Source organism: Dama dama, chromosome 17 (genome assembly GCF_033118175.1).
Source record: "Dama dama isolate Ldn47 chromosome 17, ASM3311817v1, whole genome shotgun sequence".
NCBI classification, from domain to species: Eukaryota; Metazoa; Chordata; class Mammalia; order Artiodactyla; family Cervidae; genus Dama; species Dama dama.
The window spans coordinates 63082532-63105719 of NC_083697.1; the positions used below are offsets into that span (position 1 = coordinate 63082532).

At 37.6% G+C, this 23188-nt stretch overlaps 1 protein-coding gene across 3 annotated transcripts in view; it reads right to left on the minus strand.

Annotated features, from left to right (window-relative positions):
- Positions 1–23188, minus strand: part of PDS5A (PDS5 cohesin associated factor A) — a 119811-nt gene that overhangs the window by 76596 nt on the left and 20027 nt on the right. For all 3 annotated transcript variants that reach the window (XM_061164591.1, XM_061164592.1, XM_061164590.1), the window contains exons 3-5: positions 4327–4530; positions 3246–3332; positions 2628–2725 (exon numbers count right to left, since the gene is read on the minus strand). In XM_061164591.1, coding sequence (XP_061020574.1) covers positions 2628–2725; positions 3246–3332; positions 4327–4530 — 389 coding nt within the window. The remainder of the gene's footprint in view (positions 1–2627; positions 2726–3245; positions 3333–4326; positions 4531–23188) is intronic.

A 23188-nucleotide genomic window follows, 5' to 3' on the forward strand; every position in this document is an offset into this window, starting at 1 on the left:
AAAAACTGAAAGAATTCTATCAGCAGTAGACTTGAACTATAGGAAACGTTAAAGGAAGTCCTTCAGACTAAAGTAAAATAATGCAAGACGGAAATCTGTACCTATACAAAAGAATAAAGAACACCAGATACATGGTAAATGTGTCAATAAATACAAATCAATAAACTCCTCTTTCAAAAGCCAAGTCTTTTTTTTACTGATTTACCTCACTGAGATTTTTTTCAATTAAAGGATTAGGTCAAGAATAAATTTATATCTTTAGATTCAGAAAGAAAAACATTAAAAGGATCAAAGAAAGTACATGTATATAAAAGTAATAGAAGAAAAAAGTATATCTGCACAGTATGAAGTGGACTTAAATGGACAGTCAAGGTAACAAAATGGACAGGATAACAACTCAGGAGTTTCTTTTTCATTTTGTTGGTAATTTTAATATTAAAAGAAAAAGTTGTAAATATGTGGCAGAAAGCAAACAATGGCCACAAACTGTTCCCATCTCCGTATGCACACGTCTTTAAAATGCTACTCCTCCCAACAAAACAGGAGCCTATCTAACCAACCTTTGAATCTGGGCTTGCCTATGTGCCTTGCTCGGCCATGAAGTATGCCGAGGTTTTAAAAAGTGCTTCTGTGGTGGGGTGTGCCCTTCTTGCAATTTCTGAAACTGAGTCAGCGTATGAAAGGACCTGGACTAGCCTGCTGGATGATGACAGAGTGACATGTGACCCAGCTGTCCTATTACATCAGCCAGTTGCCAGATGTTTCACTAACTGACTGCAAATACAGGAGCAAGTCCAGCCCCCACAAACAGAACCCCCAAGCCGAATCATGAGCTAAACAAGATGGAGTATGTTTTAAACCATCAAGTTGTGGGCTGCTCTGTTATGAAGCGAAAGCTAAGCAACACAAAGGTAAAGTTTATACATTCTATCATTCACTTAAGGGCCTTCAGTTAGTTGTCACAGGAAGTTTTTTCTCATGCAATCTTTTTATAAGCTTCTATCACTAGACTAGGTTGGTCCAGTTTATCCCAGGTTATATTCTCTTCCTACCATTCTAGCTAAGGAAAAGAAAAATATGTAATAGTATTCAGTAGAAACCTACAGAAAACTTCTGAAATGTGCTATTCAATACCGAAGTCGCTATGCAATAGCCATTTGGCTACTGCCCTATCTAGTAGGATAGATAGAGCCACATGCTGAAATAATACTAATGCTTTCTGGATACACTGAAATAAAATGTATTATTTAAATAAATTTCATTTGTTTCATGTTACCTTTCTTAATGTGGCTATTAGAAAATTTAAAATATATTTGAGATATATTGCTTGTATATAATGTAATGCTACAGAACACATCTAACAATGCTTGGTTTACTAAAACACAGACACCAGGATGAAGCACTGGATTGAAATCTCATACACACATACACACACACACACCAGGATGAAGCACCAGAATGAAATCTCACACACACATACACACACACACACAATGAAGCACTGGATTGAAATCACACACACACACCAGGATGAAGCACTGGAATGAAATCACACCCACCCACTAGACTGAAATCTCATACACACACACACACACACACACACACCAGGATGAAGCACCAGAATGAAATCTCACACACACATACACACACACACACACACACGATGAAGCACTGGATTGAAATCACACACACACACCAGGATGAAGCACTGGAATGAAATCACACCCACCCACCCACCCACTGGATTGAAATCTCACACACACACACACACACATACCAGGATGAAGCCCCAGAATGAAATCTCACACACACACACACACACACACACACACACACACACACACACACACACACACACACACACACACACACACACACACACACAGATGAAGCACTGGATTGAAATCACACACACACACCAGGATGAAGCACTGGACTGAAACCAGAGTTCTGGCTCTACTGCTCAGCAATTTGTCCCTGGACAAGCCACCGCACTCCTCTGTGCATGTGTGTCCCTACTTACATAAGGAAAGAGCAATGCTTGTGGTTTTTTTTTAACTTTAAAATGAATAGATATTGAAGTCAGTGTGCTCAACCACTGAGCTACTATGCTTCCCAGCACTCACTAATGGTACCTATGATACTTATAATTTCCACCTCCTAATTTAGTACTTCATTATGTAGTATAAGGTCTCATATCATTCGCTTTATAAGAGTCAACCTATACAATTGATGGGCTTCTCTTGTGGCTCAGTGGTAAAGAATTTGCCCTGGGTGGTGAAAATCCCCTGGAGAAGGAAATGACAACCCATTCCAGTATTTTTGCCTGGGAAATCCCATGGAAAGAGGAGTCTGGTGGGCTACAGTCCATGGAGTCACAAAGAATCAGACATGACTTAGTGACTAAACAACAACAACAACATACAATTGATACCATAACTTAAAATGTCAGTATAAAGACAAAGAGGGTTCTCAGACAACAGAATTATTTTCCTCTTTATGTTAAGTTTTCTAAGGAAAACATTTCCTTTTCACTAAAAGATCTTAGTGTAAATACACAGTACATGATAATTCAATATGCACAGCAAGAAAAAGAGACAAAGAGAAATGCTTAAAAAATAACTTACTTGATCACTGAGAAGAGAGTCCTAAAAAGCTGAATAAAAATTTCATTGCAATCTTCCAATTCAAAGCAGATGTTATATGATTTAACCCACGCTAAATTCTTAAATAAATAAATAAATAACATTATTCACACATACAGAGAATAGTTATACAAAAGTAGGCTCATTAATAAAATTTAATTTTTAGAATTAGAAATCTATATTAAAGCTTACAGTACCCCAACATATATAAAACTACAATTGTTTCAGCAGTCATGTACTCTGACCTTTAAAAAGATAAGTATATGTTGGCATTACCCTTTTCTTACTGAAAAATGCTAAACTGTCAGAGGTTAGTAGGACATATATATACACAAAATATTAACTGCAGTGAAAATTAATTTGATTTAATCTCTTTTGGGATTAGGAAAGAATAAAAATATGAAAATAAAGTCTCAATGTAACAGTTTTGCCCATGGAATATGAAGAGATGAGGAATGAAAAAAAAATATTGTAAATGACATTTTCTTAAGTAGGCTTTGTATAAAACAAACAAAAAGATTCATTTTACATTATAAAGTTACTATAAAGAATTTCCTACAACATGAAATAGTGATATTTATTAAATAAAAAAAATTTTACCTCTAATAAATAAAAGTATCTATTAAATTGCGGGCTCTTTGTATCCTCCAAACCTTTTAACTGTCTGGTAATAAACAAAAATATGTCCTGTTTTAAAAAATGATAAAATATATTAAGTTAGACACAAGTACTTATTACTTTCACAATATTCTAACAGTCTCTATATATATTCTCTACTAAAGACAACAATAAAAGAAAATTATCCTTGGCACTAGCCTAGTCCATTACTCAAAATATCTGGAAAAGAGCAATTTAAAATTACATCCTTTAGAAGCAAAAATAATTACTGCCACATATCTTTAGGCTTTCTCATTCTGAGAGAATCATAGGTTCTATGTCTCGTTACCCTTTCTTCTAAGTACAGAACTTCCACTTTATTCACTGTCTTTATATTGTATCACGGTAATTATCTTCAGTTAAAGTACTTGGATATGAAGTACTTCCATTACAATTCCCTAGATGTAAATAGTAATTTTCAACACCTATTTAATAGACTGGTCCAAGGGATTGTACTTTTCACAACAGTGCTCTATTTCTTAATAAGCTTTCTTTAGAAGTTTTAACCCCAAATAGTATCAATATGGAATAAACTGATTTAAGGGCTATCTGAAGGTATTCATAATATGAAAACAGTTCAAGAGATCAACTCAAAAGAGGCGCTCCTCAAACTTTTCAAACAAAGGCAGAACCATCAAGATGAGCATATAGCTTTGCATATAAAATAACTTGCAGAGGAAAACAGTCATTTGAATGTGTGAATTCTGTTATACAGTTGTTTTAAAAAGTGTCATTCATCCACCATCCCTTCAACTCAGTCATCTGGGCTTTCAGATAGGTTATCCTGAAGGTCAGATATGAGCAGACAGGGACCGTTTTGATCTGTATCTTTCAAATGTCTCATAAAAATACCAGTCATTTTATGGATATTCAATGAATATTAATTGAATAAATAATTATTTTGTTTTTAGAACTTATGACATAATCTTCTTACGATGACAAGATGATTAAAATGAAACCTATGTTCCTAAGGGTATTAAGCTAAACTATAAAAGAAAACCAATTTTGTAAAGGTTGTATTTACCTTAAGTTTATCATGGGAAGTATATGGAGCTTCTGGGGCATAGATTCGAAAGATGTCAGCCAAACAACATGCTACAAGGAGACGCACATCTTTATTGGGATTCCTGAGAAAAAATTCAGATGCTAGATGCAAGGCTAGAGGGAGATACTGCTGTTTTTCATCTTCTGAGTCCTGATCCATATCCATAAAAGTCTTTACTACCATCTGCAAAAATGTACAAAAGAAAAAAATAGTCAACTCTTGATATTTAGAAGCCAGTGAAAAATATATATATATTCACTCATCTCCATTACAAAACAAACTAGAAATCAGTTACTATGTACATTTTCATTTAAGAATCTGAGTAAAGACCACAAGCATGGATAAGTACCAACATCAGGATTAGTGACAGATGCATTATCTGCATTTGTACCACATTTATGAAGAACTTAAGACCCCCATTATTAATGTTATATCTAGCTCAGGTAAAAATTTCATGGCTTGGGACTTACCTGTCGAGTAGCCAAGAATTTGCCTTCCAATGCAGGGGGTTGAGCTCAATCCCTGGTCAGTGAACTGAGATCCCACATGCTGCGGGGCAACTGAGACAGCGTGCGGCAACCACTGAGCCCTGTGCACGCTAGAGCTTGTGTGTGCGTGCTAAGTCCCTCCAGTCATGTCTGACTCTGCAACCCCATGGACTGTAGCCTGCCAGGCTCCTCTGTCCATGGGAATCTCCAGGCAAGAACACTGGAGTGGGTTGCCCTGATCTCCAGGGACTCTTCTGACTCGGGGATTGAACCTGGGTCTCCTGCATTGCCGGCAGATTCTTTACCCTTTGAGTCACCAGGGAGGCCCCTGGAGCCTGTACTCCGTAACAAAGACCCAGCCCAGTGGGGAAAAAGAAAAGTTCGTAGCTTCATGTGCATGCATGCTAAGCCCTTTCAGTCCAACTCTCTGCAACCCTATGGACTGTAGCCCCCCAGGCTCCTCTGTCCATGGAATCTCTAGGCAAGAATACTGGAGTGGGGTGCCATGCCCTCCTCCAGGGGATCTTTCTGAGCCAGGGAACAAACCCAAGTCTCTCTTGTCTCCTGCATTGGCAGGTGGGTTCTTTACCACTAGTGCCACCTGGGAAGCCCTGGCAGCTTCATACGCACAAGCAAATCATTTGATATTCTGTAACATTATCAATTATGTTTCTTTTACACTTATTATCAAAGCTGCCTTGATTTAGGCTCCTTAAAACTATTAAGTTTCACACTTCAATGGGTTTTGCAATTCACAACAGAAAGCACTAAAGAAATAAAAAGAAAAAATAATAAATATTTTTAGGCAGTTATATTTCTCATTAAAAGTCTTAATTATAAAATAAACTCTAAAAGGCAAAAAAAAGTGTAATGGAAAAATAGCATAATTCCTTAACTCCAGGAAATAATCACTATTTACATTTTGTGTATTTTATACTGGTCTGTTTTCTCTATAAAGATGGAAATAACCATATAGTTATTTCTTTTTCATTTATCCAATCACAACCATCTCCTCATACCATAAAAAATGCTTCTTTAAATAAATCAGCCTTACCTAACCAGTAACCACTGTCAAATATTGAAGCTGTATCTCTATTTCTATTTTGACAAGACTTCTTATGATGAATAAATTCTGGTTTGTTTCTTTTTGTTTGCCTGTGCCCAGCATGCAGGATCTTAGTTCCCTGACAAGGGACTGAACCCTTGCCCCTGCACGGGAAGGTGTGTTCTCAACCACGGGACTACCAGGGACGTCCCACTGTGCTCGGTTTTTTCCAAATACATTGTTTTTTCCCTTGTCTACTGAAGTGACACTTTCCTCCTAATTCTGTTACTAGAATAAATCCCACTGACTGGTTTTCTAATTACAATTTCAATGTATCACATACACTGCCTTAAAACACAGACAGGTATAGTATAAATGACCTAATCTGGAAAACAACATGCATGAGGATGACTGTAAATCACTATTTCTAGATACAAACATCAGGAACGGAATAAAGAACTGAATTTGGTGATTCTGTTATACATGGCTTTGTGCCCCTAAGAAGGGAGCAGTAAAAACGGGAACAGTTAACATCTGGAGAATACAGGAGCTCTCTGTACTATTCTTGCAACTTTTCCAAGTCGGAATATACAGCAAAAGAAAAGTAAAAATGGAAAAGAATACATTTAACCACAGGATATGGGAAAAACATACTCATATTAATAGTTGAAATGAAAGCTCAAGTAAGACTTGTGTCCTAAAAAAAATTTAACAAATAATGTTAAATATTAATTGGGGGTGGGGAGGATGCATTATTCTTTTCCTGATTTTAAGAGAACATATTTATCTGTATATCATTAGCTTGATCTAGAGATGTTACTGACAGAGAAATAAAATCACATGTATAAAGTATTCTAATTGTACTTTTAAAACTTTTAAATCAGAAATGCATAAGGCACAGTGATTTACAGTCATCCACATTTGCGCTGTTTCTCCTAGGCTCAGCCGTTCAGGTGATAATTGTCTCTATCTCATGACAGCGAGTGTGGTGCATTCCTTCTGAACGTTCTGAATCCCGACAAGTCCCAAGGACCAGAAGTCCTTTTTAAAATTATTATTTCTTATCACACTACTATTACTTCATCCAGAGCTTTATTTCTTTTGACATGTTTTGAAATATTTGTGTCTATTCCACTTGATTTTAACACAAATTAACACACAGCTGAGAAAAATGTTTCCCCAGTTTTAGAAATGATTTCTTTCACCCAACTTTTGTCAGGAGAAGAATTTTTAACTGTGTTGTTAACAGCTGTATCCTCAAAGATTAGAATAGGACTTGGCACAAAGTAGGCAGGCAAACTTTTTTGGAAAGAACATTCAAATTCATTTCCTGGAGAAAACCATAACTTGAAAAGATACATGTAACCCCAATGTTTACTGCAGATCTATCTACAATAGTCAGGACATGGAAGCAACTTGAATGCCCATCGAGAGAGGAATAAAGAAAGAAATGTGTGCGTGCTTGCTTAGTCGCTCAGCGGTGTCCAACTCTTTGTGACCCTATGGACTATGGAGCCCACCAGGCTCCTCTGTCAATGCGATTTCCTAGGGAAGAACACTGGAGTGGATTGCCATTTCCTTCTCCAGGGGATCCGCCCAACACACGGATCAAACCTGTTGTCTCCTGCTTGGCAGGCAGACTCTTTACCCCTGAGCCACCTAGAAAGCCCCAAAGAAATGCAGTACCTATATACAACAGAATTATTACTCAGCCATAAAAAGGAATGAAATAATGCCATCTGCAGCAACATGGATGAACTGAAGAGACAGTCATAATGAGGAAAGTATGTCAGACAGAGAAAGACAAATACCATATAACATCACTTAATGTGTGGAAGCTAAAAAAATGGTACAAAAGAATTTGTTTACAAAAGGGAACTAGAGTCATAGATCTAGGAAGCAATATTATGGCTACCAGAGGGGAGAAGAGGGGTGAATGGAAAGACTGGAACTGACCAATATGCACTGCTGTGTATGAGACAGAGAACTAGTAAGGATCCATGTGTAGCACAGGGAACGCTACTCAATACTCTGTAAGGATCTATTACAGGAAGAGAATCCAAAAAGCAGTGGGTTTGTATCTAACTGATTCACTCAGCTACACAGCAGAAACTAACACATTCTAAATCAACCATATTCCCATTGTTAGAAAGTACTTAAAACACCAAACAACAAAGCAAACCGTTAAGATTTAATTAAGATGAGAAGGAGGTACAAAAATGTTTCTCCTATTATTCTCTATGAGTGTCTGAGATATTACACAATTGTAAGGAGTCAATTTAATTAGGTAAAATGAACTTTGTTTTTTAAAGGGTTTGGGTTGCAAGTTTCCAGTAAGACTTGAGCTGCTTGGAGATTTTTCAGAAAAACTACTTCAACTGTGTTCCAACTTTGAGGTCCCTACCAGCTCTGGTAGGGGGCAACAAGACAAAGCTGGGGGTGCGGGGGGGGCGCGGTGTCTCTTAGTTACTTCCATCTGAGCAGCTGGCTTTTCAATAGCTTCATGTATCAACCTACTGTATCTGGGCCAAAAATCAGTGCGCCAGGCTACCTCACATAAATACTAGGAAGCTTTGGGGGCAGGGAGGTTTAGGAGTTTGGGATTAGTACTTGCAAACTGCAAAGAATGGATCAACAGTAAGTCCTACTGATGTATAGCACAGGGAGCTACAGTCAACGCCCTGGGAATATATGTATGTATGACTGAATCACTCTGCTATACAGCAGAGACTGACACAAACTACACTTAAATAAAACTTGTTATACTTCATGAAATGCCTTTTTAACATCTATTCTGATAATATATATTATGTATATTTAAAAAAATATGACCCATATAAACCTACCATTCTGGCAAAAAAACTTTATCAGTTCTAGATAAAGACCAGGTCAATCAGTATACAACATCTGTTGGCTAGAAATTTGTTCAGAATTCTTGAGTAAGTATATTCTAAACACAGGTCTATAGCAGAGGTCACAACTCAAGGGGAGGGACATGCAAATAACCACTGGGGAGAAATGGAGAACACATGCTCCATCCAAAGAGCTGGCTTCAGCTAATTGTTGTCAGGTGAGAATGCAGACCTAGAATAGAAAATCATTGTGTTGATCAGGACACAATAAAATGTTAAGTGAAATCATCTGACTTGAGAATTTCAGCAGCTCCAAAAAGTTCATACCATTGTGAGGGATAAGCAAAATACATCTATGTGGTCCTCAAATCAACAATATTCAAACTGTTAGAAATATTTTAAAGGAAAAATGTCAGCACACAACCATCTTTTCAGGTAGGCAAAGTATTCTGAAAAGCTGATTCCACAATTCTTTTGCACTTAAATAGTTTTCTTTAGGTATAAAAACTATGAAGAAAAAAGTCAATAAACTGATTATTAAAATCCAGAGAACCTTCAAAATATTCATGAGGAGTTTTCCCATTGTCCTAAGCTACAACACAGAAAATACCATTAAATTAACATTTTCCACACCAAAAAGTAATGGTAAAGACAGACCACTCTGGAATCTACGAAAAAAAGAAAAATTAGTTCCCAGTGGGATAAAAGTCAAAATTTGAAAGGAACATCTAAGAAACTTTTAAAAAATAGAGTATCTTTATGATCTTGAGTAGGAGGGATTTCTCAAGAAGACACAAAAAACACTAGCTATAGAATCGTTCCATAAAAGTAAAATTAATGTGCGTTCATCAGAAGATATCACTAAAAAGATTTTAAAACACATGCCAATGAATGAGAGTAAATATTTGTGACATGCATAACCAACAAAGAACCCATCTAGCATATATAAAGAACTCCTAGAATTCAGTAAAGAAAACAAAACCCAAGTGTAAAATGGAAAAATGACTTAGGTAGACTAAGTACTTTTTGAAAAAAATCTCAGTCAGTATAATGGGGGAGATTAAATCCTACTGACAGCCAGGCAAATGCAAAGTAAAACGTGATAAAGAACTGACGTTTTAATAATACTGTTTCTCTGACCTGTGAATATGGTTTATGTCTTCACTGATTTAGGTTTTTCTCTTCCAGACTGACTGAATATCGGGACAATCACTGCATCCTTCCGGAAGGATATGCCGTGTATTGCATCACACACCATTTGCACGCTTCTATCACAATGCTATGCTTTCTGCTTTTCTTATTTGTCTCTGCTAGGGCTACGGCAGCACCTTATTTCTATGTCTTCAGCACAACGAGTTGGGCTTGGCGTATACTTAACAGTTTGTTGAGTGGAAAAGAAATACATTCCATCATTATTGCATAGTTTTTAGTGCACTGGTTTTGTATATTTTGTTATTCTAACCATTTAACCTTTTCGGATGCTACTGTGAATTTTAACATCTTTTCATTTTCCAACTGTTGGTTCCTAACACATACAGGTACAATCAATTTTTCTATCCTGAGCCCTTCACACTACTGCTCAGCTTTACTGGTTCTAGAGGCTTGCTTATGCATTCCTCAGGATTTTCTATAGACGCAGTGTCGGTAACAAATGAGGACAGTTCTATTTTGTCTTCTCTCATCTGTCTGTCTTTTGTGTCTCTTTCTTATTGTGCTATATAGCAAAACCACAACAACACAGAGCAAAAGTGAAAGCAGACATTTTTGCCTCTTTTGAGATCTGAGAAAGAACATAGTCTTTCACTATTAAGTATGTTAACAGTTTTCTGTAGATGCCTTATCAGGTTGAGAAAGTTCTATCTTATATTCCTAATACGCTTTTATTTTTTATGAAGAACATGTTGAATTTTTCTCAGACACTTCTTCTATATCAAATGGGATGATAACACAGTTCTCCCAACTTACACTAGTGTTAATATGTTGAAATAAATTAATATCATATAGTAAACAAAATCTGCACTCCCGGGAATAAATCTGACGTGGTGGTCACTGTGCTTTGTGTGTGTGCAATGTTTTGGGTTTTTTTTCCCTTCTAGTTTTGGTTTGTTTTTGTTTTCCTGGCTGGATCTCCTCTGCTAATATTTTGTTGTTTATTAAGGCTCTTGGTGTCTGCTGTCCATGGGGTCGCAAAGAGTCTGACACAGCTTAGCGACTGGACAGTCTCTTCATACATAGATTTCTTTTCTAGTAATATGTTTTGTTTTGGTATCAAGGTAATATTGGCCACATAAAGTAAACTGGAGGTGTTCACTCTTCCTGTTTGCTGAGTTTGTGTAGAACTAGTATGCTATTTTCCCTAAATGTTTAATAGAATTCATCAATAAAGTCATTCGAGTCTTTATTTGTGGAAAAGCTTTTAGTTGCAAATCCAGTTTCTAAAGTCAGTATAAAGCTATCAGGTTTTCTATTTCACCTTAAGTCACTTTTAGTAGTTTGCATTTTCCCAGAAATACATCCATTTCATTTAGGGTACCAAATTTACTAGCATAAATTGGCTTATAACATGCCTTTTTTATCCTTTTAATGTTCATAAAATCTATATGAAGTCTCTCCTTTTTTCACTAATGTTGCTAATTTTTGTCTTTTTTTCTTGACTGTTCTAACATAGTAGTCTCAAGGGGGTTCCTAGGTGGCACAAGTGGTAAAGAGCCTGCCTGTCAATGCACATAAGAGATGTGGGTTCAATCCCTCGGTCGGGATGATTCCCCAGAGGAAGGCATGGCAACCCATTCCAGTATTCTTGCCTGGAGAATCCTCAAGGACTGAGAAGCCTGGTGGGCTACAGTCCATCGGTTCGCAGAGAGCGGGACATAATTGAAGTGACAGCACGCACCGAGAGGTCTCCAGGGGACACCTGCCAGCGCCTGCAGACACTCGGCTGTCACAGCTGGGAGCGGGGTTCTACCGGCTCCCAGTTGAGGGCGTAAAGACCAAGGATCCAGCCAAACATCACGCAACACACGAGACAGCTCCCCATAACAACTACCAGCCTGAAAGGGTCGACAGAACCAAGGGTGAGAAACCTTAGCAAACAAAAGGCTTTGTCATTTTACTATCCTTTCCAAGAACTCATTTTTGGTATCATTAGTTTGCACATTTTCTATTAGACTGATTTCCATTTTTACCCTTTAGTATGTCCTGCTTTCTCCTTTCTTTAGGTTTAATCTCCTGTCTTTTTCTAGGCTCTTGAGGTAGAAGCTTACCACTGATTCTACACTGTTCTAATATAAACATTTAAAAGCTTATCAAAATAAATTTCTCAATAAGCACTGCTACGAAGTTAAAAATATTTTCTAATTTTCCTTGTGATTCCTACTTTTATTTATATACTATGCAGAAACACACTAATTTCCAAATATTTGGGTTATTTTCTGGATATCTTTCCTTATTAATTTCCCATCTAATTTCCTGTAATCGTATTATCCCTGTATGAAATAGGAATCATATTAAATGTATTGATATTTAATGTCCCACCACATGGGACAGTGACTGCAACCATGAAATGAAAAGACGCTTGCTTTTTGGAAGAAAAGCTATGACAAACCTAGTTAGTGTCTTAAAACATAGAGTCATCACTTTGCTGGCAAAGGTCCACATAGTCAAAAATATGATTTTTCCAATAGTCATGTATGGATGCGAGAGCTTGACCATAAAGGCGGCTGAGTGCCAAAGAATTGTTGCTTTCAAACTGTGGTGCTGGAGAAGACACTTGAGAGTCCCTTGGACAGCAAGGAGATCAAACCAGTCAATACTAAAGGAAATCAATCCTGAATATTCATTGGAAGGACTGATGATGAAGCTCCAAAACTTTAGCCACCCAATGTGAAGAGTTGACTCACTGGAAAAGACCCAGATGCTGGGAAAGATAGAGGGCAAGAGGAGAAGCGGGCAACAAAGAAGGAGATGGTTGGATAGCATCATCGATTCAATGGATACAAATTTGAGCAAACTCTGGGAGACAGTCAAAGACTTTGGCATAGTCAAAAAAGCAGAAGTAGATTGTTTTCTGGAACTCTCTTGCTTTTTTGATGATCCAATGGATGTTGGCAATTTGATATCTGGTTCCTCTGCCTTTTATAAAACCAGCTTGAACATCTGGAAATTCATGGTTCACATACTGTTGAAGCCTGGCTTAGAGAATTTTGAGCATTACTTTGTTAGCCTGTGAGATGAATGCAACTGTGTAGTAGTTTGAGCATTCTTTGGCATTGCCTTTCTTTTGGACTGGAATGAAAACTGATCTTTTCCAATCCTGTGACCACTGCTGAGCAGTTTCACAGTTCTGCATAGAAAAAAGAGCTAAACACTTGGTGAAAAAAATATGTTCAATGTCATAGAATTGCTTCTACCCCTTGCTACTCTTACTAAAATCGTCCTGTTGTTGTTCAGTCACTCAGTCATCTTATCTGCTCTTAAAAGTTTTGGACCAAATTCTACTTCCTCTTCTTGAAGCCCTGCTTGACCAGCCTAGAATGAACAAAGCAAGTATCTTACACTGTCTTCCTGCTGCAGTTATTAGTAAGTAAATCACGTGTCCTTAAGAAGACTGTGATCTCCTAAGGGCTCTATATTTTCTACATTTGTCTTTAAACTAAGATAAGTGCCTATTTTCTGAAGGAATGAAATCTATTAGTGTAATTTTTTTTACATGCTTTAGACTTCAGTGGCTGATCAAGCGTGAGAACAGAAATCTCTCTAAAAATTCTAATTTGTCAATAGCTACGTTATTTAAAATCCTAAAAGATGATGCTGTGAAAGTGCATTCAATATGCCAGCAAATTTGGGAAACTCAGCTCTGGCTACAGGACTGGAAAAGGTCAGCTTTCATCCTAGTCCCAAGGAAGGGCAATGCCAAACAAAGTTCAAACTACCCTAAGTCAGTCATGCTCTCCAGGTAACGCTCAACATTCTACGCTTCAACAGTATCTGAACAGACAACGTCCATATGTACAAGCTGGATTTAGAAAAAGGAGAGGAAACAGAGACCAAATTGCCAATGTACGCTGGATCATAGAGAAAGCATGGGAATTCCAGAAAACCATCTACTTCTGCTTCATTGACTATGCTAAAACCTTTGGCTATGTGGATCACAACAAACTGGAAAACTCTTAAAGAGATGGGAATACCAGACCACCCTATCTGTCTCCTGAGAAATGTGTATGTGGGTCAAAAAGCAACAGTTAGAACCAGACAGGGAACAAGGGACTGGTTCAAAATTGGGAAAGGAGTACATCAAGGCTGTACATAGTCACCCTGCTTATTTAACTTACATGCAGAGTATATCGTGCAAAATGTCAGGTTGGATGAATCATAGGCTGGAATCAAGATTGCCCAGAGAAATTATCAACAACCTCAGATATGCAGATAGTAACACTCTAATGGCAGAAAATAAAGAGCAACTAAAAAGCCTTTTGATGAAGGTGAAAGAGGATACTGAAAAAGCTGGCTTAAAACTCAACATTACAAAAATTAAGATCATGGCATCCGGTTCCATCACTTCACGGCAAACTGATGGAGAAAAAATGCAAACAGTGGCAGATTTTATTTTCCTGGGCTCCAAAATCACTGTGGATGGTGACTGCAGCCCTGAAATTAAAAGATGCTTACTCCTTGGAAAAAAAGCTATGACTCCGTGAGAGAGGGCGAGGGTGGGATGTTTCAAGAGAACAGCATCGAAACATGTATATTATCTAGGGTGAAACAGATCACCAGCCCAAGCTGGATGCATGAGACAAGTGCTCGGGCCTGGTGCACTGGGAAGACCCAGAGGAATTGGGTGGAGAGGGAGGTGGGAGGGGGGGATCGGGATGGGGAATACATGTAAGTCCATGGCTGATTCATGTCAATGTATGACAAAAACCACTACAATATTGTAAAGTAATTAGCCTCCAACTAATAAAAATAAATGGGAAAAAAAAAAAAAAAAAGCTATGACAAATCTACTTAGTGTATTAAAAAGCAGAGACATCACTTTGCTGACAAAGGTCCATAGAGTCAAAGCTATGATTTTTCCAGCAGTCATGCATGCATGTGAGAGCTGGGCCATGCATAGAAGGCAGAATGCTGAAGAACTGATGTTTTTGGATTGTGGTGCTGAGAAGATTCTTGAGAGTCCCTTGGACTATAAGGAGATAAAACCAGACAGTCCTAAAGGAAATCAACCCTGAATATTCATTGGAAGGACTGGTGCTGAAGCTCTAATACTTTGGCTATCTGATGTGAAGAGTCAACTCATTGGAAAAGACCCTGATGCTGGGCAAGACTGAGGGCAGGAGAAGAAGGTGACAGGGGATGAGATGGTTGGATGGCACCACTGATTCAACAGACAAGAGTTTGAGCAAACACCAAGAGATAGTGAAGGACAGGGAAGCCTGGCATGCTGCAGTCCATGGCGTTGCACAGAGTCGGACATGACTTACTGACTAAACTACATCACTGCAATCAATACACATTTCAAGACTAAGTGCTCATATTAAGATAAGACAAAAAATTAAAAATAGAACTATCATATGATCCAGCAGTTTAATTTCTGGGTATTTATCTGAAGAAAATAAGAACACTAACTTGAAGAGATATATGTACCCCCATGTTCACGGCAAGTTTACTTATAATCGCCAAGATGTGGGAACAACCTAAACGTCCCTCGATGGATGTATGGCTAAAGATTCTACAGCAAGAGAGAGAGAGAAAAAGAGTGTGTGCATTATAATGGAATATTATTCAGCCACAGGAAAAGAATGAAATCTTGCCATGTCCAACATGTATGGACTTAGAGGACTTAGTCTTTAATGCATGGATGGATTAAAGCTAAGTGAGATAAGTCAGATTTCTTTTATGTGTCAAATCCAAAAACCAAATAAATAATAAACAACAGGACATCAATTCAATTTTAACAAATTGAATTACTCTATGAAAAAGAAAACTCAATAACCTATTTTCTAATAAACCAACAGAGACTATCTGAAGATACAATTCGTTTCATTAGTCATATATTTAGTCAAGGTCAGTATTCTTTAATGAGACAAGGTTATTAACTCATACTTGAATTGTGTGGCATAGAAAAGTTAGATGCTACACATTTTGCTATACTCATCCTGAAAGCAAAACCAAGTTAAATTCTAAAGACTCAGTCTAAATAAATAAAGACTCAGTCTATCAACCTCAAACCATTTAACAAGCATATACTACAAAACTACTCTTTACATAGATCTGAAAGTTTCTGAATTAGAAAAAACCTTTTACTACATTTATTCCCACCTTCAAGACAACTGGATGCTTTTAGAGTTCTAAAAATATCCTGGTTACTAGTGTTCTAAAAATAACCTGGATACTGACTGTAACAGATAGTCATCAAGGAAGCTATTTTTAGCTATAGGAAATTCATAAGGTCCTAAAAGATTAGCCTTAAAGACTGAGAGTCTGACATGTGCACTGAGGCTCCAGAGGCTTTTAGTTTCAGTTTTAACGTAACCATAGATATTCTCTAACTCCAAGTATTTGTGAGGTAGAAGGATAAAATGAGTGATGACAACACGGCACAAACCAACTAATTATTCTACAGTTTGATTCTCAAACCAAAGAGAAAATTCTCAACTCAGAAAGCATATTTTTAATAGGTAAATTACTTGTAATGGTACTAACAGCTAATACTGATTGAGCTTTGTATGTGCTGGGTATATTTCAAGTTTATTTAAATGTACTATTAACCTAGCTAATACATATCTTGTGGGAGGCATTATTAACACCCCCATTTAACAGATGAGAAACTGAAGCGGGGTAATAGCTCAAGGCGTAAAGGCTCAAACGTAGGCAGCGTGGCCAACCACTCTCAACCACCTCCTAATGCTCCTAATCCATATGGCACACAGTACAGTACAGTACGGGTGGTTATCCAAAATAACCACAGAAACAGACACGTATCTAGAAAGAGCATACTACAGAAAGTACACTATGGTAGAGTGCTATACCCACTATGCATGGTTATGTTCCCAGGCCAACTCATGCACCCCACTCTTCTCATAAACCCAGTTAGGTGAAGGCCTCAGTAGAGAGTTGAGATGGGAGCAATGGTTGCTTCATAGATGCCTTTAATACATCAATTTAACTTTGTTGTTGTTTAGTTGCTAAGTCATGCCCAACACTTTTGCAACCCCATGGACTGTAGCCCACCAGGCTCCTCTGTCCATGAAATTCTCCAGGCAAGAATAATGGAGTGGGTTGCCATTTCCTTCGGCAAATTTAACTTTAGGTTTTCTAATTTTCCTTTTCCTTGATAAAGGTGGATCATTTGCCCTATTCTTAAAATGACCAATTATCATTAAGGTCATTTTACTCAAAAAATAAAAAAGACACACACACCCTAATGTTCACAGTGGCACTCTACAACTGACAAGACGTGGTAACAATCCAAGTGTCCATCAACAAATCAGCAGCGTAAGGAGATCTGGCACAGACACACACACACACATGCACACACAGAGGAGTCTTATTCAGCAGTAAAAAAGAATACAACAGTATCATTTATAGCAACATGGAATGACCTGGGATTCTTCATGAGGCTGTCTGTGGATTTTTCATGAATGCCCTTTACCATGTTGAGGAATTTCCCTTGTATTCCTAATTTCTCAAGTGTTTTTATCACCAAAGGGTGTCAGATTTTGTGAACAGCAAAACAGCACTCATACTTCAAGGTGGAAAATTGAATGCTTAAGATTAGGAACAAGACAGGGATGTTTGCTTTCACCACTACTGTGTAACATTATACTGAAGGTTCTAGCAAGTGCAGTTGGACAAGCTAAAGACATCTAGACTAGATAAAGGTATCTAGATTAGAGAAGAAGTAATCTCTTAATCACAGATTATATGATTTTGTACATAAAAACTCCTAAGCAACTCATTAAAACCAATTACAACTAATAAGTTTAGAAAAGTTGCATAATACAAGATAAATATACAAAAATCGATTATGTTTCTAAATGCTTGGAATGAAAAATCTGAAAATAAAATTAAGAAAACAATTTCATTTATAATAGCATTAAAAGAATAAATTATATTAGGAAAAAATTTAACAAAAGAAATACAAAACTTACACTCTGAAAACCATAAACACTGCTGGAAGAAATAAAAAAAGATCTAAATAAATGAAGAAACATCTCATATTCATGGACTGGAAGACTTAGCATTGTTAAAATGGCAAGAGCCTCCAAACTGGTATATAGACTCTGCAATCCTCATCAGAATCCAAGCTGACCCCTTTGTAGAAGATAACATGTTGATTCTAAAATTCACGTGGAATAGTTAAAACAATCCTGAGAAAGAACACAGTAGGATTCACATTTCCCAATGTCAAAACTTACTGCAAAGCAAAAGTAACTAATATGGTGTATAAAGTTGCCATAACAAGGAGAAAATTTTTTTTTAATCTATACAAGATGATAAAAGTGAAAGTTGCTCAGTTGTGTCCAACTCTTTGTGACCCCATGGACTATACAGTCCACAGAATTCTCCAGGCCAGAATACTGGAATGGGTAGTCTATCCCTTCTCCAGCAGATCTTCCCGACCCAGGAATCGAACCAGGGTCCTGCACTGCTGGCGGACTTTACCAGCTGAGCTATCAGGTAAGTCCAAATGAGATGATGGATGTTAACTAAACTTAACAGTGGTAATCTTACAATATAAATAAGTCATTATGTAGTCCATCTCAAACTTACACAATGCTCTATGTCAATTATACCTCAATAAAACTGGGGTGGGGGCAAATAAAAAGTTCAGAAATAAACCATCAATTGTCAACTAATTATTGTTAAAGGTGCGAAAGTCATCCATGGGGAAAGACTAGCCTTTTCAACAAATGATGCTAGGATAACCGGACATTCACATGCAAAAGAATGAACCTGAACCCTTACTTCAAACCATATACAAAACAAACTTTGACCAATTAAAAATTTTGAACAATTTGACCAAAACAGATTAAGGACCTAAATGTAAGAGCTAACACTATAAAAAACTCTTACAAATCATAAATCTTTGTGATCTTGGTTTAGGCAATGGTTTCTTAGATATGATACTGTAAGTGTAAGAAACAAAAGGAAAGACCAAAGAGATAAACTGGACTTGGTCAAGATAAAAAATACTTATACTTTAAAGGACATCATCAAAAACGTGAAAAGACAGAAGAAAATTCTTGCAAATCTCAAAACTGATGAGGAATTCATATCCAGATTATATATACACATGTATATACATATATGCTTCTTATAGTAATAAAAAGACAAATAACCCAATTTAAAAATGGAAGAAGGATCTGAATAGTATTTTGTGTTTTTCCAGAGAAGATACAAAATGGCTAATAAAAACACAAAAAGATTCTTGACATCATTAGCTATCAGGAAAATGCAAATAAGAACTACAAAAAGATACCACTGCACATTCACTAGGTTGGCTAGAATCAAAGTCAGTCACACAGATAAGATAATTACACGAGGACTCCCCTGGTGGCTCGGACAGTAAAGCGTCTGCCTACAATGCAGGGTTCAATCCCTGGGTCAGGAAGATCTGGAGAAGGAAATGATAACCCACTCCAGTACTCTTGCCTGGAAAATCCCATGGACAAAGGAGCCTGGTAGGCTACAGTCCATGGGGTCCCAAAGAGTCAGACACAACTGCGCGACTTCACTTTCACTTCATGAGGATGTGGAGAAATTGGAACCCTCAAACACTACTCCTGAGAACATAAAATGGTGTACACCCTTTGGAAAAGTTTGTCAGTTCCTAAAATGATTAAAATAGTTACATATGAGCCAACAACTGCACTCGTACAGGCAAAAGTAAAAATGTCTACACAAAAGCTTGTACATGAATATTTACAGCATCACTCCTAATATCCAAAAGGGGGAATCAACCCACATTTCCATCAACTGATGAATGGATAAATAAAATTTCAAACATCCATACAATGCAGTATTATTTGGTAGTAAAAAGGAAGTATTGATGCTACAAAATGGATGAATCTTGAAAACATTATGCTAAGTTAAAGAAACTAGTCATGAAATAGCAACATGTTATATAACTTCAATTCCATGATAGGGAAAATGTACAGAAACAGAAAGGAATGATTAGTTAGGGCTGGACGGGCATACAGCAGCAACAGCTGAAGGGCATGGGTTTCTCTTGGAGGAGATAACTTTGCTCCAGAGAATTCCCTGGTGGTCCAACGGTTACGACCACACTGTCACTGCCAAGGGCATGGGTTCAAACCCTGCTTAGGGAACTAAGATCCTGCAAGCCTTGCAGCTCAGGTTGCACTTATCCATGAATATACTAAAACCAGAAATTTTACAGTTTAAATAGGTAAACTGTATGGTTTATGAATTACCTCTCAATAAAGCTGTTTTTAAAAAAATAAAATACAGATGAATAAAAATGAACTGGAGAGATAAAATTCTCACACCTTTCCATAAAATATTCTTTTAAATGTCAAGGTCCCTTTAAAGCAATGAAAAATGTTCAACCGGGAAAGCTGTGATTCATAAGCCATCTTCCAGTATCAGGAAAGAGAATAACTGAAAAGGAAGACACATAATTGCCCTAGACACCACATAAGCCAAGTAAGCTACCCATGGCTTTTTCTATATAACCACTGGGAATTGACATGCACAGCATCTATTTCTCTTCCTCCAATAAGTTCTAAGCAAACAAGGAAGCAAAAAAAGAGTCACCCAGAGAAACTAAGCTTTCAAAGACAGGACAATCTTCCGCAAGGCAAAATGCACTCCTTCCCCAAAGTGAAAGAGCCTCAGGGAACTGTAAGACCACAAAACTGAACACTGGTGGGGGAAACACAACAAAACTAAACACTGGTGGGGGAAACACATTAGCTTGTAGTACGTGTAGTATTACTACATAACCCTTAACTATGACTGGGAAGGAGGTAAGGAGGCTAAGTACACTGATTCTCAACAGAGGAAAAAACTCCAAAGAAAAGGATTTTACACAGGTTACATGGTTTATAACAAGATGATTCAGGATTTAGACGTAAATATTCAGATTCTCAATTTAAAATTACAATTCATTCTAGATCAAAGACCCAATTACTATTCCAGCATTTGTAGTTCCTTATTTCATAGTGACTGCATGCCTCAATTTGCCTCAAATAGTTCACACATGCTATCTCAGAATTACTAAAAGAATCTCTACCTTCCATCTTTATTCTATTTGAGCCACATCTTGAACCTCATTATAAACCATCTTACTTCTTAACAGATTTCCTTTTTAGGGATTACCCTGGTGGTTCAGAGATTAAGACCCCAAGCTTCCACTGTTGGGAGCACAGGTTCCATCCCTGGTTGGGGAACTAAGATTCCACATGGTGCAGCCAAAATTAAAAAAATTCCTTTTTAGAACATTCTACCCCCTAACTCCTTCATTTTTTAATTCTCATTGAATCTACTTTTTGCCTTCAATATGAATTCTAAATCTTCAATCATATTCTACAGGCCCCTCCTGCCTTACTTACCTCTCTATCCATGTACAGCCACGAGTAGCCATTTCAGTCAAATTCTAACAGTATCACACCTACACCCACCCCAGATTTTGGTAATTTTTGATCGTCAATCTCCAATCCAGAGATGTTTCTACTGGCTGAGTCCACAACAGACAATGCTAAGAATTGATGAGTGTACATACTCATTCTACCCTAATCTCTCAAACTGATTTCTTTACAGCATAAAAAGAACACAAACTAAATTTTGGCTTTATTCAGACCATGTGCGTGAATTCTGTTCTGCCTCTCAATGGATATGTGACCTGAATATATTACTTAAGTCTTTCTGTGCCTATGAAACAAAGATAACAGTATAATCATAAAAGATTATGACAGGCACTTTCCTGGTGGCCCAGTGGGTAAGACTCCGTGCTCCCGACGTAGAGCGCCCAGTTTCAATCACCGGGCAGGAAACTAGGTCCCACACACTGCAACTAAGAGTCTGCATGCCACAACTAAAAGATCACACATGCTGCAACTAAGACCCAGCACAGCCAAATAAATAAATACAAATTTTTTTTTTTATTTATTAGAAATTAGAATATAACATTAGAAATAACAGACATGAAGTCCCCAGCCTGTGTCTGGCATACATGGTCTGTGATAAATTAAAATTTATTTATTACTTCTAAGACCCAAATTTTAACAGGTCTGATACTCGTGTCTTACAGTGATCCTCAAAAAAGTGACAGCAAGAAGGAATGCTAAGAAGTGCTATTGCTTGTACTTAGACAAACTTCCGTTTGAAACCCTTGTGCTGACAGTGCGTGACGATGTCTAGAAAAGCACCAGCACCAAATCCTACGGTATTGGGTAGTCAGTGACTTGGAAGAACACCTCTGAAATAACAGTGGGGCACTTCTCAGAGATACTCTGTATCACTAATGCTTCTGATGAGGCATGGACCACAAAGAAGGTGAGCATGGAAGAACTGATGATTTTGAACTGTGGTGCTGGAGAAGACTCTTGAGAGTCCCTTGGACTTCAAGGAGATCAAAACAATCAACCCTAAAGGAAACCAACCCTGAGTATTCACTGGGAGGGCTGTTGCTGAAGCTGAAGCGCCAATTCTTCAACCAGTTGATGCAAAGGGCTCACCTCACTGGAAAAGACCCTGCTGCTGGCAAGGATTGAAGACAAAAGGAGAAGGGAGTGGCAGAGAATGAGATAGTTAGATAGCATCACCGAGCAAACTCTGGGAGACAGTGGAGGACAGAAGAGCCTGGTGTGCTGCAATCCACGGGATCAGAGAGTCAGACACAACTTAGCGACTGAACAACAACACTTCTGATGACAAATACACTGTATACAAAAACACAAACATCAACAACTAGTTGAAAATAAGATTTAAAGTGTCAAATAATGAATCTAAAGATTTTTAGGAATAACAGCCAAGTTATTTCAATTTTATTTTCCCTTACATATGCAAAAGTATAAAATTTAAGTCTGCCAACCTTTGAGTTAGACTATGCAGATGGAATAGTGTTTTAACTAACAAAGCAATTGACCTCACCCAGAATTGGGTATTTATCACCTAAGAATCCACCTGGTAATGCAGGAGATATGGATTCGATCCTTAAGTCAAGAAGATCGCCTGGACAAGGAACAGCAAACCACTCTGGCAGTCTTGCCTGGGTAATCCCACGGACAGAGGAACCTGGTGGGCCACAGTTCATGGGGTCACAAAGAATTGGATATGACTGAGCGACTAAGCATGCATACCCACACACACAAACACACACAGGGCTGTATCCTGTTAGACAAAATCAAGAAACAGTCAAGTTCTACAGAAGTTCACTTATCAGAACAGTAAGCTAAGTATTTACATGTCTCTCAATTCCAAATCTATCTCCT